Here is a 15,086-nt window from a genome sequence, read left to right on the forward strand (position 1 = left end):
TTTCTCTTCTAGGATTCTGATGGCTTCCTGTCTTACATTGAGGTCTTTCATCCATTTTGAGTTTATTTTTGTGTATGCTGTAAGAAAATGGTCCAGGTTCATTCTTCTGCATGCCGCTGTGCAGTTTTCCCAGCACCACTTGCTGAAGAGACTGTCTTTATTCCATTGGATATTCTTTCCTGTGTTGTCAAAGATTAGTTGGCCATACATTTGTGGGTCTATTTCTGGGTTTTCTATTCTGTTCCACTGATCTGAGTGTCTGTTTTTGTGCCAGTACCATACTGTCTTGATGATTACAGCTTTGTAATACAGCTTGAAGTCCAGGATTGTGATGTTTCCTTTGTTTTTTTTGTTTTTTTTTTCAAGACTGCTTTGGCTATTTAGGGTCTTTTCTGGTTCCATACAAATCATAGGATGGTTTGTTCTAGCTCTGTGAAGAATGCTCATGTTATTTTGATAGATATTGCATTGAATATGAAGACTGCTTTGGGTAGTATTGACATTTTAACAATATTTGTTCTTCCTGTCCAGGAGCATGGAATCTTTTTCCATTTTTTTTGTGTGTCTTCTTCAATATTTTCACAAGCTTTCTATAGTTTTCAGTGTGTAGATTTTTCACCTCTTTGGTTAGATTTATTCCTAGGTATTTTATGGTTTTTGGGTGCAATTGTAAATGGGATTGATTCCTTGATTTCTCTTTCTGTTGCTTCATTGTTGTTGTATAGGAATGCAACCGATATCTGTGCATTGATTTTATATCCTGCCACTTTGCTGAATTCATGGATCAGTTCTAGCGGTTTTTTGGTATAATCTTTTGGGTTTTCCATATAGAGCATCATGTTGTCTGCAAGGAGTGAAAGTTTGATTTCCTCCTTGCCAATTTGGATGGCTTTATTTCTTTGTGTTGTCTGATTGCTGGGATTAAGACTTCCAATACTATGTTGAATAGCAGTGGCAAGAGTGGACATCCCAGTCTTGTTCCTGACCTTAGGGGGAAAGCTCTCAGTTTTTCCCCATTGAGAATGATATTAGCATTGGGTCTTTCTTATATGGCTTTTATGATCTCCAGGTATGATCCTTCTGTCCCTACTTTCTTGAGGGTTTTTATCAAGAAAGGATGCTGTATTTTGCCAAATGCTTCCTCTGCATCTGTTGAGAGGATCATGTGGTTCTTGTCCTTTCTTTTATTGATGTGATGAATCACACTGATAGTTTTCCGGATATTGAACCAGCCCTACATCCCAGGTATAAATCCCACTTGGTCGTGGTGAATAATTTTTTTAAATGTATTGTTGGATCCGGCTGGCTAATATCTTGTTGAGGATTTTTGCATCCTTGTACATCAGGGAAATTGGTCTATAGTTCTCCTTTTTAGTGGCGTCTTTGTCTGGTTTTGGAATCAAGGTAATGCTGGCTTCATAGAAAGAATTTGGAAGGTTTCCTTCCATTTCTATTTTTTGGAACAGCTTCAAGAGAATAGGTGTTAACTCTTCCTTAAACGTTTGGTAGAATTCCCCTGGAAAGCCATCTGGCCCTGGACTCTTGTGTTTTGGGAGATTTTTGACTACTAATTTAATTTCTTTACTGGTTATGGGTCTGTTCAACTTTTCTATTTCTTCCTGTTTCCGTTTTGGTAGTGTATATGTTTCTAGGAAGTTGTCCATTTCTTCCAGATTTCCCATTTTATTGGCATATAATTGCTCATAATATTCTCTTATTATTGTTTTTATTTCTGCTGTGTTGCTTGTGATCTCTCCTCTTTCATTCTTGGTTTTATTTATTTGGGTCCTTTCCTTTTTCTTTTTGATCAAACTGGCTAGGGGTTTATCAATGTTGTTAATTCTTTCAAAGAACAAGCTTCTGGTTTCATTGATCTATTCTACTGTTTTTTTTCTTGTTTGTTTGTTTGTTTGTTTCAATAGCATTGATTTTTGCTTTAATCTCAATTATTTCCTGTCTTCTGCTGGTTTGAGGTTTTATTTGCTGTTCTTTTTCCAGGTCTTTAAGGTGTAAGGTTAGGTTGTGTATCTGTGATCTTTCTGTCTTCTTTAGGAAGGCCTGGATTGCTATATACGTCCCTCTTATGACTGCCTTTGCAGAGTTCCAGAGGTTTTGGGCTGTGATGTTATCATTTTCATTGGCTTCTATGTACTTTTTAATTTCTGCTTTAACTTCTTGGTTAGCCCATTCATTCCTTAGTAGGATGGTCTTTAGTCTCCAAGTATTTGTTATCTTTCCACATTTCTTCTTGTGGCTGACTTCTAGTTTCAGAGCGTTGTGGTCTGAAAATCTGCACGGTATGATCTCAATCTTTTTGTACTTGTTGAGGGCTGATTTATGTACCAGTATGTGATCTATACTGGAGAATGTTCCATGTGTACTGGAGAAGAATGTATATTCTGCTGCTTTAGGATGAAATGTTCTGAATATTTCTGGTAAGTCCATCTGGTCCAGTGTGTCATTCAAAGCCATTATTTCCTTGTTGATTTTCTGTTTAGATGATCTGTCCATTGTTGTAAGTGGGGTGTTGAAGTCCCCTACTATTATGGTATTATTATCAATGAGTTTATGTTTGTGATTAATTGATATATATTTGAGTGCCTTCACATTTGGAGCATAAATGTTTACAATTGTTAGATCTTCTTGGTGGATAGACCCCTTAATTATGATATAATGCCCTTCTTCATCTCTTGTTACAGTCTTTAAAGCCTGGATTGTCTGATATAAGTATGGCTATTCTGGCTTTCTTTTGTCCACCATTAGCATGATAGATGGTTCTCCATCCCCTTACTTTCTTTCTTTTTTTTTTTTTTAATGTTTATTTTTTTTGAGACAGAGAGAGACAGAGCATGAACGGGGGAGGGGCAGAGAGAGAGGGAGACACAGAATCGGAAGCAGGCTCCGGGCTCCGAGCCATCAGCCCAGAGCCCGCCGCGGGGCTCGAACTCACGGACCGTGAGATCGTGACCTGGGCTGAAGTCGGACACCCAACCGACTGAGCCACCCAGGCGCCCCCCCTTACTTTCAATCTGAAGGTGTCTTTAGGTCTAAAGTGGGTCTCTTGTAAACAGCATATAGATGGATCTTGTTTTCTTATCCATTCTGTTACCCTATGTTTTTGATTGGAGCATTAATCCATTGACGTTTAGAGTGAGTACTGTAAGATATGAGTTTATTGCCATTATGTTTCTTTTAGATTTGGAGTTTCTGGTGGTGTTCTCTGGTCCTTTCTAGTCTTTGTTGCTTTTGGTCTTTTTTTTTCCTTGTCTTTTCTCCCTCAGAGAGTCCCCCTTAAAATTTCTTGCAGGGTAGTTTAGTGGTCATGAACTTCCTGTGAAAATGAATACAATGAAATAGAATAAAATGAAATGATGGCAGTAAAACAGAATTGGAAAAATTTACAAAAAAGTAAGAAAATATTGTAGAAAAAAATAAAATATTTTTAATAAAAATTGAAAATAAAAATACATTTTTTTCTCTTTTCCTATTCAAGAAAAAGAAAAGAAACGAAAAAGAAAAAAAAAAGAAAATTGAATAGATGGACCAGCGAACAGACTGAAATACTATTGAAATCACATTTTCTTCCCCTAGATGTCAAACTATGAAACACTTTATAGTCTGTAAACTAAGCAGGTGGAGAGACTTGTGTTCCTGAAGAGCAAGGTTGGCCCAGTTGCGTGGGGCTTAGTGTAATGGTCCCATTCTCCACTAGATGGTGCTGCTTAGCTTACTGGGGTGGATTATTGTGATGCTTGTATGTGTGTATGTGCATGTGCAGGAGGGGAAAAAATGGCATCACCCAGCTACCCCCAGTCTCTAGTATTAGAACTCTGTTCTCCCTGATCGGCAGTCGTGCACCCTTCCTTTGTCTCCGGCTTCCGTCCACTCCCTGCTTTTACACTGTCTGTGACCAAGCTGTCAGGTTGCCAGGTGGCACCTCCCTCCTGAGTTTTATCTCAGATGCAGCTGTGTTTCTTGACCCCTCGCTTCTGAAGGACTGTGGCTTTGACCCACTCAGACCCTGGGGGAGGGTCTCACAGAGCAATGGCCGGGTGCTGGCCCCACCCAGGAACGTTCCGCGGGACCGTGCTGTTGCTGATGCCCATAAACTGTGGCTGGGTGCCAGCCCGCCCCAGAAAAAGTTCATGTGATCATGCAGCAGCAGCCCTTCAGGGATTGTGGAAAATCGCAACACGCATCTGGCACCAGGCTTCACTCTTAACGACCTTGTTCCAGCACCAGCGAATGTGGTTGTTCTTCAGGATCCTTTGGGATCTTTGCCTGTGGGGAGCTCTCCCAGCAGGGGAACTGCCTCTCCCGTGTGTCCTGAAGACACCTGGACTTCAGTCTGCTCCCGGGGATTCGTCCTTCCCACCAGAGCACCGCCAGGTATCGAGCTGCAGAGTTTCAGCCTCTGCACTCCCCCTGTTTATAGAGTCTTAATGGAATTTAAACCCTCTCCTTTCTCCCTTTTTGGTTCAGTCCCTGTGGCTGTTTCCACTTTTCCACTTTCTCTCCAGCTGCTTTTGTGGGGGGGGGGATACTTTTCCCGTATTCTCCCCCACCCCCCGCCTCCATCCCCTCTCCACAAGCAAAAACAGCCCCCTGCCCTCCATGGCTTCTCCCCCAGTTCACCTCTTTGCTCCACGTACCTGCTAAGTTCTCTGGTTCAGGTTGTGCAGATTGTTGTGTTAATCCTCAAATCAATTTTCTAGGTTTGCAGGGTGGTTTAGTGTTGATCTTGCTGTATTTCAGGGACGAGAGACACACACACACACACAACAAACAAAAACAAAAACAAAAACACACAAAAAACTTCCATGCTGTTCCTCCATCTTGTCCCATGGTCCTGGGGGCTTTGCAGACTTAAGAGAGCCTTAACACCACTGGGGTGTATGTAGGAGATTGAAGTCCCAGATCTGTGCCTAAGAAATAATTACTGCAAGATCTGGAGCAGAGGAATAAGGAGCCAAAGGATTTTGTACATCAGTGTCAAGCATGATACTTAAGAAGGAAGATACCTTTTCCTTCAGATCTTAGGTCATGGTTACTAGCTCCCCCTGCCATGTTAGGAGCCCTGATACCAGGCACACTCCATCACCAGGTGGCTAGGCAAGTGACCTCTGCTGCCACCTGGGTGGTGGCAATAGCACACAGGGCTCACGCCATGTCCCCTGGGACTCTGTATGTACTTTCAGTTGTCATGTATTAGACATATATGGTACTGCTTCTCCCCTAGTTGGGATTCACGGGTCTAGGAATTGGGGTGGGAATGCAAGTAGCAGCACTCACTGTTATCCCCAGTGAGCCATCAACTAAATGTTCCCTTGTCATCCTTGGGACTTTGTGCTTTGCTTGATCGCACGGCCCTGCTGGCTGAGTGTGCACCATGAACCCTTTGGCTCTGCCTGGCAGTGAGTCATCGGCAAAAGTAGGGGGTACTGGCTGGGGTGATTCCTGGCTACTGTCAAGGGGTAAGGGATTTTCTACCACACAATGAGGGTAAGTAGGTGGATGTATGGATTCAGGAGATCCCCTAATATTCCCTGGGTCTGTGACTGTAGTCATCAATTCACCACAATACAATTCAACAGGTCTGATAATGGGTGAATGTTCCGGAATGGAGGTTTGGTCGTCTCAACTGACAGGGACCCAACTGACTAACTCAGGTGTTTGCTGAGGGAAGGGGAATATGGAGTGGGTGGTGAAGATGTAACTATAGACATAACTCTGACCACAGGGTAGTGGCAGAAATGAGGATAATAGAAGGAACAAGTGTTTTCTTCCTTATGTTGATATGAATATGTTTGGAAACCTATTAATCCTATGTTTCTGTTTTGTTCTCCTGGGTCATCTCATTATCATCTAACATCCAATGTGTTCATAATAGTTAACTTTATGTCTCAATATGAAGCTATAGGATATCATTTCAGCTGGGACAAAAAATAAATACCACCATCAGACAGTAGTATACTTTGTATCCTCCTGGGAAAGGATGAACATGTTGGTAATTTTTCATTGGATAGTTTGGATAGTTTGTCACATCACGTGGAAGCATGGCTGCCAATATTCTCTTTATTTGGAGATTGTGGTTTGCCTGGATTGGGTGGATTTCACGTGGATGAGGTTGGACTGTGGTGGCTTATTATGTGTCAACATCGACAGACTGAACTGTATTTCACAGAACTGTTTTCTGTCTGTATTCTGGGGTAGGGTGGGTGTGAAGAAAGAATCTTGTGCGAGATTTGGGGGGTAGAAGTGACATTGCACCCATTTTGTGTCTCAGTCCATGGTTGTGTATCTTCTGGTCACTTTGTAGGAGGAAGCAACTGCCCCAGTGTCCCTCATTCACCATCAGGATAGATGTGACCCTTCAACTGTCTGTCAGAACCCAGAGCACCTAGTGTGTCTGCATCTTTTCTCATTGTTTAAAAATACAAGGAACAATCTAATCTGTTGGGGATTTTGACACATATATTGGGGATTTGGGGCACAAACCAGAGCTTTATGTGTTTATATAGTAGCCTCTTCATGTCCCTGAAGACCCTGTCGGGGATGCTGGCCAACCTGGATTGGGTTCCTGGAATCAGACTCTGAGATGGAGAAGTGCATGTGTAGGAGATCTGGAAGGAGGAGGAAGGTCAGACTGGGCAGAAGGAGAAGTGACCCACGTGCAGTGAGACATCAGATGAGGCCTCCATCCCTGCAGGGAGCTCTAAAGCTGAGACCTTCAGGACATCTGAACCTGAGGCAGGGCCTTCATTCACTCAGGCCAGCATGCACCTGAACCTCTCTGAGAAGGGGCAGAAACCTGGGGAGGCAGTTGTCTGATCCAAGGGCACTTCACAGTGAGGAGGACCCCTGTGAGCTGTCAGGGGCTCCAGGCAGAGGTGGGTGCATGTGTGAGCCCAGGAGGGGGGTGACACCACAGTGAATAATGCACTAGTGTGCTCCACTCAGAATCCCCAGCTGTCATGGTGGCAGGGCTTCTGGAGCTCAGCTGAGCTGAGAAATTCAGGCCTCTAATATTCGTCAGTTGGGTGAAGGAACGGCCCATGACCGCCATATGGACATGGAGGGGTAAGGAGCAGCGGATGGATGTTTCTTTCTGTTTGTCCTTCCACTCAGGTCCTCTGTTGCCAAACATACTCAGGCTCAAAAAAAATCCCAAGAGCCCCCAGATCAACCCTGATATATCCTCTGGTGGTGCTGCGTGAAGCGTGGGTGGATAGGAGGTCTGGGGACCTGGGTCAGACCGCTGAGGCTGGAGGAGAGTGTGATACAGATGGGGAAGGGGTTTGTCTCACTTCCCCATCTGCCTGTGTCACTGTGAGCATCACTACTGCCATCCCACACCTTACAGTAATAGTCAGCCTCGTCCTCAGCCTGGGCCCCGCTGATGGTCAGGGTGGCCGTGTTCCCCGAGTTGGTGCCAGAGAATCGGTCAGGGATCCCTGAGGGCCGGTTGCTGCTATAGTAAATGACCAGCATGGGGGCCTGGCCTGGCTTCTGCTGGTACCAGTAAGCATTTTTACTTCCAATGTTGTTTCCCCCACAGGTGATTCTGGCTGTCTGTCCCAGGTTCACTGACACTGACGGGGGCTGGGTCAGCACGTAGGAGGCCATGAAACCTGCAAGAGAGAAAAATGGGTTGGGCTAGAAGATGAAGGACCCATTTCTGGGAAATCCCATAAGCTGCCTGGCCTGCATTGAGCCCCAGGGATTCTCTGGACCCTCAGGGTACCCTCTCTTATAAGTCTTAGCCCCAGGAGCTTATGGGACTGGCTGGTGGGAAGGATCCTTTGAACAAATAAGATTCTTTCCACCCCTTTCTCTGGTCAGGACCATCCCCTTTGAGCACACACAGAACCAGTGAGCACAAGTGGGGATTACACCCCTCACCTGTGCAGTGAGCCAGGATACTGAGGAGAAGAGGGGTCCAGGCCATGGTGGAGACGCACTGATTCTGCTACCAAGACCTTGGGCAAAGTTCCTTCCAGGCATCTCTTATCCCCTTGCTGGAAAGACCTGCTGCTTATGCAAATCAGCTGGGCCTCTGGGGTTGCTGTTGCTTTGTGGTTTCGGAGAAGGGCTCTGCCCTAAGAGACACAGAGAGGGGAGGGGCAGCCCTGTCCCATAGTCTGGGGCTGGTATCTCCCTCCCAGTTCAATGTCCTGGGTTTACTCCTTGGCTGGTCTGACCACTGAGACCTCAAAGATGGAGTCTGTATTTTCTGAGCCCATTCTATAGGTGACGCTATAAGGCTCACACAGGTATAGGGTCCTATCCCAGATCACAGCTTTTGGCCACAGAACCCAAATAAAATTCATCCTCTGTCTAGAGTACATGGAGTTTACAAAACCATCATGGTGCTGTAAATGTCTGCTCTGAGCCATGAACTCCTGCAGCGGGTCATAGAGGTTGTGACTCAGCATCCCCATTTTGGTGTCAGATCAGAGGCCAAAGAAATGATTGTGGTATAAAATAATGAGAGGGAGCTTTAAAGTTTAGTAACTCTTCAAGGGAATGTTTACTATAGTTAAGTTGTCTTCAGTTGTTGGAAAAACATGTAGCAAACATCTTAATATATAAGTTGAAAAAAGCTTACAGAGAAAATCACTGTGTTGCAGGCACTGGGAATAGGGAAGAACAGAACTTTCCAGTCCCCTCCCCCTTCCTTGAGGGAGGTGAGTGGAGGGACAGGTGAGGGGGCAGGTGGGAGGAACTTCCAGGAAGGAGGAGCAGCTGAGTCTGTCAGCACAGGGGAGGGAGGGGAAACGTGTGATCCTAGGGAGGATGGGTGTTTGTGGGCAGTGACAGCATTTTGTTTCATTAGGGTGAGCTAGGGCATGGGTTGGTGGGAGACAAAATGCCGGACCTGTATTAGTTAAATAGGCAGTGTCTTCATGAGCAGGACCCAACACACACATACCCTGAAGAATTTGAACGTGAGAGTGAAGGATGACACTATAGACAAATGGCAAATAATTGAACAATTGTCCCGAAGGTCCTGCTTACTAAACCCCTTTGCCTGTTAGGAGCTGGATCTACGTGTGATTTTGGCAGGTGATCTCTGCTGCCCCCTAGGGGCCACTCCAAATGGCTGCTGGATTGCAGAGGCTTCCTTTGTAAAGTGTAGATTCATAACCTACAGCTCAGGTCCTGATTCCTGCTCCATGGACTGTTGCCACAGTGAGGAATGAGGTTTCTATGCGTGGCTTCTACTTGCCTCACATTCTTTTTTTTTTTTTTAATATTTATTTATTTCGAGGAGAGTGTGAGCAGGGGAGGAGCAGAGAGAGAGAGGGATAGAAGATCCAGAGCGGGCTCTGTGCTGACAGGCTGACAGCAGTGAGCCCGATGTGGGGCTCAAACTCACGAATCTCGAGATCATGACCTGAGCTGAAGTCGGATGCTCAACCAGCTGAGCCACCGAGGTGCCCCAGCTCGCCTTGCATTCTTACATGAGGGGCCTAGATTACCCATGAAAATGTAACAGGCTCATTTGGAGGAAGAGAGCACAGGTTTCACTGAGGCATCCCTGCACCTGTCTCTGAGGTAGTGGGAGGTCACACAGGTGGTGTCACATGGGGGACCCGGGACTCAGGGTGGCTCTTTTTGATGTCAACTGCAGATACAGGGCTAATGTGTGGTGGGGTGCCTGGGGACTAATGCCTCCAAAACAGAGACAGACATTTATTCAGACCCACATTAGTTTGACTCACATTGCATCGTAGGAATTCTGCATGATCTAGACATAGATCCCTCTTGAGGAGGGAACTCTGGCCCTGCTAAAGTCAGGAAGAGAAACACGCAGTGGAATGTGTGTGGGAGGAGCCCAGTCATGCCCTCTGTAGGCACGGGCAGGGGGATATAGGATCTGAAAGAACGGGACAAACCTGAAGGACCTGGGATCCCAACCCAGTTCAGGGACTATATGGAGTTTTCTCCTAAGGTGAGGATCCTGGTCACAGAGGGTGTGGTCAGGTGTGGTAAGAGGCAATTTCCAGGTAATAAGTCAAGTTCTCTAGGCCACCTGCTAGGCACGAACAGGAGGAGGCTGCTGAGGTAGGAACAGGTTTGACACAAGTGTGCTCAGTGCCTGGGAACTTCCTAGGTCACCTGGGGGCTGAGGGCAGTGGTTATTAGCAGGGCAGTATTATTGTCCCTTTCCTCCCTGCTTACACACCTAAAAGCCACAGGGAGACTAGGGTGCTACACGTGTCGCTTGTCCTGTCCTCCTGTTTTGTCCCACGTGGATGACCTAGCACTGTTTTCCCCAACGTCCCACAGACTGGCTGAGCTGAACAGGAACATGAGGGAGGGGTGCACCTGACAGGGAAGGGAAGCTGGGAGAGGCCTGCAGGTCCCCAGTCCCTGAGAGGCAGAGAGAAGAGCAGAGGCTGGCAGGTGCCAGGCAGCAACAGTCACCTGCACCAGGTGAGGAAGGCTGCGCAGGCTGAGAGGGGATGCGGAACAACTTCAGCCAGAATGTTCCAGGTCCTGAAGGAGACAGCTCCTTCCTCTCAGATCTGGAAGCTGCCTATGGGGGGCGCTGCTACACTTGGCATGGGGCCACCTGGACTAGGGACGTGCCAGCCCATTAAGTCATGTTGTTGACAAAGCCTATGGTGAGAATCTCTGGAGAATAACTCTCTATAGTGACCCGTTCATGATCCTTTGACCTGAAAATTCCCTGGAAATATCATTTCAGTCATAGGGAATCCCACCAAAAATTACCTTTTTATTTAGTTCCTCATATCAATAAGTAATAAATAAATTTTAGATGAAATATTGCAATTGCACTTGTGATGCTTTTGTGAGGAGAAAATGATTCTCTGTCCTGTGTCTCCCCACTCCCATGAAGGTATTGCTCTGATTCAAGCCAGGAGTGGAAACTGGGGAAGCATCTGCTTTCCCTCTTAAAACATTCCTCATCTGTCGTTTTGACCTCATGAAATTGCTCTAAAAATTGATTTCAAAACCACAAGTCAAAGATTTGTGAAGAGAAATTCAATTTATGAAAAAAACTTATTCATGTCTTGGATAAGGTCTCCTCCCTCAGAATGACAGCTGGGACCAGAATGCAGGCAAAGCCACCACACAGGGTCAGCCTGGGGGTGGGTGTGAGTCCCTGTGGGTCAGTCCTGAGCTAAGGGTCGGGCCTGCCTGGTGCAGGTGATGGGATTTGGGGCAGTGGGAGGACAGTGGTGCCAGGAGAAAGTCCCCAGGTGGGATCCAAGATGGTGGCTGCACTTCCTCCACAGTTTGTGTAAAATCTAAGGAAGGGCCTGGGGCAGCAGGGGCCTGGTCCCCTCTTCATGAAGCATCAGGCAGTACTTCCGGATGTGGGGATGCCTCATTGAGGAAAGCGAGTACACATGGCCCCTGTGGCCCGTGCAGGCTGCCTGTATCCAAGGAGAGGAGGAGTTTCCGCAGGACTATGCTGTTGGGACAGCTGTCTCCCCTCCTGAGTAACATGTGATTATATCTGGGACCCGTGCGATATTTAATGAAACCCCAAATCTTTACTATCAACCATAATACTCAATTACAATCCAAATAGTCAGAATAGCCCCCAACTCTGTTCATTAGGATAAACACAGACCAGAGCACAGAGAACTTACTGGATTCTCCCACACTGGAGGGTCAGGCCAGGACCAGGGAGAATACCTGATCCTAAGGCCTGACCAACAGCTGCTCAGAGGGCAGGTGGGAATGAGAGGCAGGCTGTGACAGGAGGGTTGTGTCCCATCCCCCATCCTTCTGTGTCACTGTGAGTCACTGCCAGCCATTTCTGCTGCCATGATAGCTGACACAGCAATGGACAGCCTGGTCCTGGCCCTTCTGGTCCTGGTCATGCTCAGGGGGCCACGTCCTTAAATTGCATCCTCAGAATCAGACCCAGATGGTTGCTCATATCTGCGTACCAGATTGGGTACCCGGCTTTCCTTCCACTGGTACCAAGATGCATGTTCATGCCTGAGCTTACCCCTAGAGCAGGGAATCCTGGGCTTCCCAAGGGCCACTGACAGGGATGGAGGCAGCCTCAGGTCAGGGGAGGCATGGAGCTCCTAAGACAGGAGAGGGGAGGGACCTGGAGGAAGAAAGGGAGGCTGAGTCAGAAGTGACTGGTCTAGCACTGAGGGGAGGGAGCAATTTGGACAGAGGTGAGGGCAAGCACCTGACCCCAGGGACACTGCTTGGGAGAGAGCAGGCTGCCTGTGCCGCACACTGTGCCTCCCTGTGGGCCCCTCACCTGTGCTGGGAGCAGCCAGAGAGCAGGAGTGAGGCCACACAGAGTGTGGTCCTGGGAGGATCAGCACCACAGGCACCTGGGAGCTGTTCCACATGCAGATGCCCGGGGCCCCACCCAGCTGCCTCGCCTGCAGCTGCATCTTGTGAACCGCCCCCCACCCCCTCCTCAGGGGACTGTGTGCTCACTGAGTGTCACAGGCCAGGGGTCTGGGCCACCCTGGAACATCTCACTTCTTCTCCTTGTCTCCCCAGGTCCTACTTGGTCACCTGGTTCTTGGGCTTAATTGTCCTGCCCTCATCGACTGAGCTTGATACAGATTGTAGACCCTGTAGTGATGTGGAAAAAATGATTTAGGAACAGACTTTTTCATCAGCCACATGGATTGTGTGTTGTGAATGGGATGATACCCAGTGGGATCTTGGCTGCTCTGTACTGGTGGTTGAGAGGGTGCCATGGCCCCTCCTGTGTCTTTCTGGCAGTGAATCACCAGGAAAAGTAGGGGGCACTGGGTCGGTGATTCCGATGTCTATCAAGGGGCAGTTGGGTCTCTCCTACACAATTGGGGAAGTAGGTTTATGTATGGACTCAGGAGATCCCCTAATATTATCTGGGACTATGATTACAGTAAAAAAAAAAATCAGCACATTCCAATTCAGCAGGTCTGATAATGGGTGAATGTTCCAGAATACAGTTTTGGTCATCGCAACTGGCAGGGATGACGACTCTCTCAGGTATTTGTTGTGGGAAGGGGAATCTGGAGTGGGTGGTGAAGATGTAATTATAGACACCACTGACCACATGTAGTGGCAGAAATGAGGACAATAGAAGGAACAAGTGTTTCTTCCTTATGTTGATATGAATATGTTTGGATACATATTAATCCTATGTTTCTGTTTTGTTCTCCTGGGTCATACTATTACCATCTAGCATCAGATGTATTCACAATAGTTAACTTTATGTATCAATATGAAGTTATAGGATATCAAATTATCTGGAACAATGAGAAATATCGCTAGTAGAGAAAAAGGTATTGTGTATCTTCTTTAGGGGAAAGGATGAACATGTTTTTAATTGTTCACTGGATATTTTTATCATATTAGGTGGAAGCATGGCTACTGGTATTCTCTTTATTTGCAGACTGTGGTTTCTGGGGATGTGGATAGATTTCATGTGGATGATGGGGGACTGTGGTGGCTTATTAATTGACAGCATTGAAACTGTATTTCCCAGAATAGTTTTCTGTCTATATTTATTGGTAGGGTGGGTGTAAGGAAAGATTCTTGTACAAGATTTGGGAGGTAGAAGTGACATTGCACCCATTTTGTGTCTCAGTCCCTGGTTGTGTATCTTCTGGTCACTTTGTAGGAGGAGGCAACTGCCCCAATGTGCCTCATTCACCATCAGGTTGGATGTGACTCTCCAACTGTCTGTCAGAACCCGGAGCACCTAGTGTGTCTGTATCTTTTCTCACTGTATAAAAATACAAGGGCCAATCTGATCTATCTGGGGATTGGACAAGCACATTGGGGAACAAGGGGGAGAAAACCCAGATGTGGGTATATAGTGATCTCTCATGTCCCTGAGGACCCTGTCAGGGATGCCCACCAGCCTGGATTGGGTTCCTGGAAGCAGACTCTGAGATGGAGAAGTGCATGTGTAGGAGATCTGGAAGGAGGAGGAAGGTCAGACTGGGCCGAAGGATAAGTGACCCACACAGAGTGAGACATCAGATGAGGCCTCATTCCTACAGGGAGCTCTAAAGCTGGGACCTTTCAGGACATAAGAAAGTGAGGCAGGGCATTGGGACCTTAGATTCAGGCCAGCATGCACCTGAACCTCTCTGAGAAGGGGCAGAAACCTGGGGAGGCAGTTTTCTGATCCAAGGGCACTTCCCAGAGAGGAGGACCCCTGTGAGCTGTCAGGGGCTCCAGGCAGAGGTGGGTGCATGTGTGAGCCCAGGACGGGGGTGACACCACAGTGGGTCATGCACTAGTGTGCTCCACTCAGAATCCCCAGCTGGCATGGTGGCAAGGTTTCTGGAGCTCAGCTGAGCTGGGAAATTCTGGACTCTAATACTGGTCAGTTGAATGAAGGAATGGGCTATGGCCACCACACGGAAATGCGGTGGTAATGAGAAGTGGATGAGTGTTTTTGTTTGTCCTTCCAGCCAGTCCCTTTGTTCTCACACACAGTCTGGCCCAGACAATCTCAGGATCTACAAATCAACCCTGATACACCTTCTGGAGAAACCACCTGAAGGGTGGGTATGTAGGGAGGTCAGGGGACCTTGGGTCTGGACACCTCTGTCAGACCTTCTGCATTGCTTTGTGCACAGGCCTTCTGGGGCTGGAGAAAAGTGTAACACAGATGGTGAAAGGAGTTTTCAACTCCCTTCCCCCTCTGCCTGTGTCACCGTGAGCATCACTACTGCTGTCCCACACCTGGCAGTAATAGTCAGTCTCGTGTTCGGCCTGGGCCCTGCTGATGGTCAAGGTGGCCATGTTCCCCGAGTTGGTGCCAGAGAATCAGCCAGGGATCCCCGAGGGCTGGTTGCTGTTACTCTAGATGACCAGCATGGGGGCCTGGCCTGACTTCTGCTGGTACCATTGAACATACTTCCTTCCTATGTTGTTTCCTCTACAAATGATTCTGGCCGTCTGTTCCAGGGTCACAGACACTGAGGGGGGGCTGAGTCAGCTCATAGGAAGCCACGGAACCTTCAAGAGAGAAAAGAGAGGTTTCAGCTCTGGATCTCATCTCAGGAGACCCTCACCTACCTGGCCTGAGCTCCAGGGATCTGGGCCCCCTGTTTCCACCCTCCAATCAT

The 15,086-nt window shown here is 47.3% G+C and overlaps 3 protein-coding genes and 3 gene segments (V, D, J or C); all 6 read right to left on the reverse strand.

The window, feature by feature from the left end:
* LOC102968706 (immunoglobulin lambda-1 light chain) overlaps nucleotides 1-15,086 on the reverse strand; it is a 718,086-nt gene that overhangs the window by 65,532 nt on the left and 637,468 nt on the right. The gene's annotated exons all lie outside the window — the stretch shown is intronic.
* LOC122232563 overlaps nucleotides 1-15,086 on the reverse strand; it is a 1,057,381-nt gene that overhangs the window by 47,523 nt on the left and 994,772 nt on the right.
* LOC122232564 (immunoglobulin lambda-1 light chain-like) overlaps nucleotides 1-15,086 on the reverse strand; it is a 586,739-nt gene that overhangs the window by 37,495 nt on the left and 534,158 nt on the right. The window lies entirely within an intron of this gene.
* Nucleotides 1-15,086, reverse strand: part of LOC102959445 (immunoglobulin lambda-1 light chain-like) — a 480,152-nt gene that overhangs the window by 24,074 nt on the left and 440,992 nt on the right. The gene's annotated exons all lie outside the window — the stretch shown is intronic.
* The window catches only part of LOC102964473, a 277,151-nt gene that overhangs the window by 14,302 nt on the left and 247,763 nt on the right, over nucleotides 1-15,086 (reverse strand).
* On the reverse strand, nucleotides 7,195-8,012 carry LOC122232574. The segment is given in 2 exon segments: nucleotides 7,195-7,631; nucleotides 7,903-8,012. Coding segments are annotated over 2 exon segments (427 nt in total).

This window comes from Panthera tigris, chromosome D3 (genome assembly GCF_018350195.1).
Source record: "Panthera tigris isolate Pti1 chromosome D3, P.tigris_Pti1_mat1.1, whole genome shotgun sequence".
Taxonomy (NCBI): domain Eukaryota; kingdom Metazoa; phylum Chordata; class Mammalia; order Carnivora; family Felidae; genus Panthera; species Panthera tigris.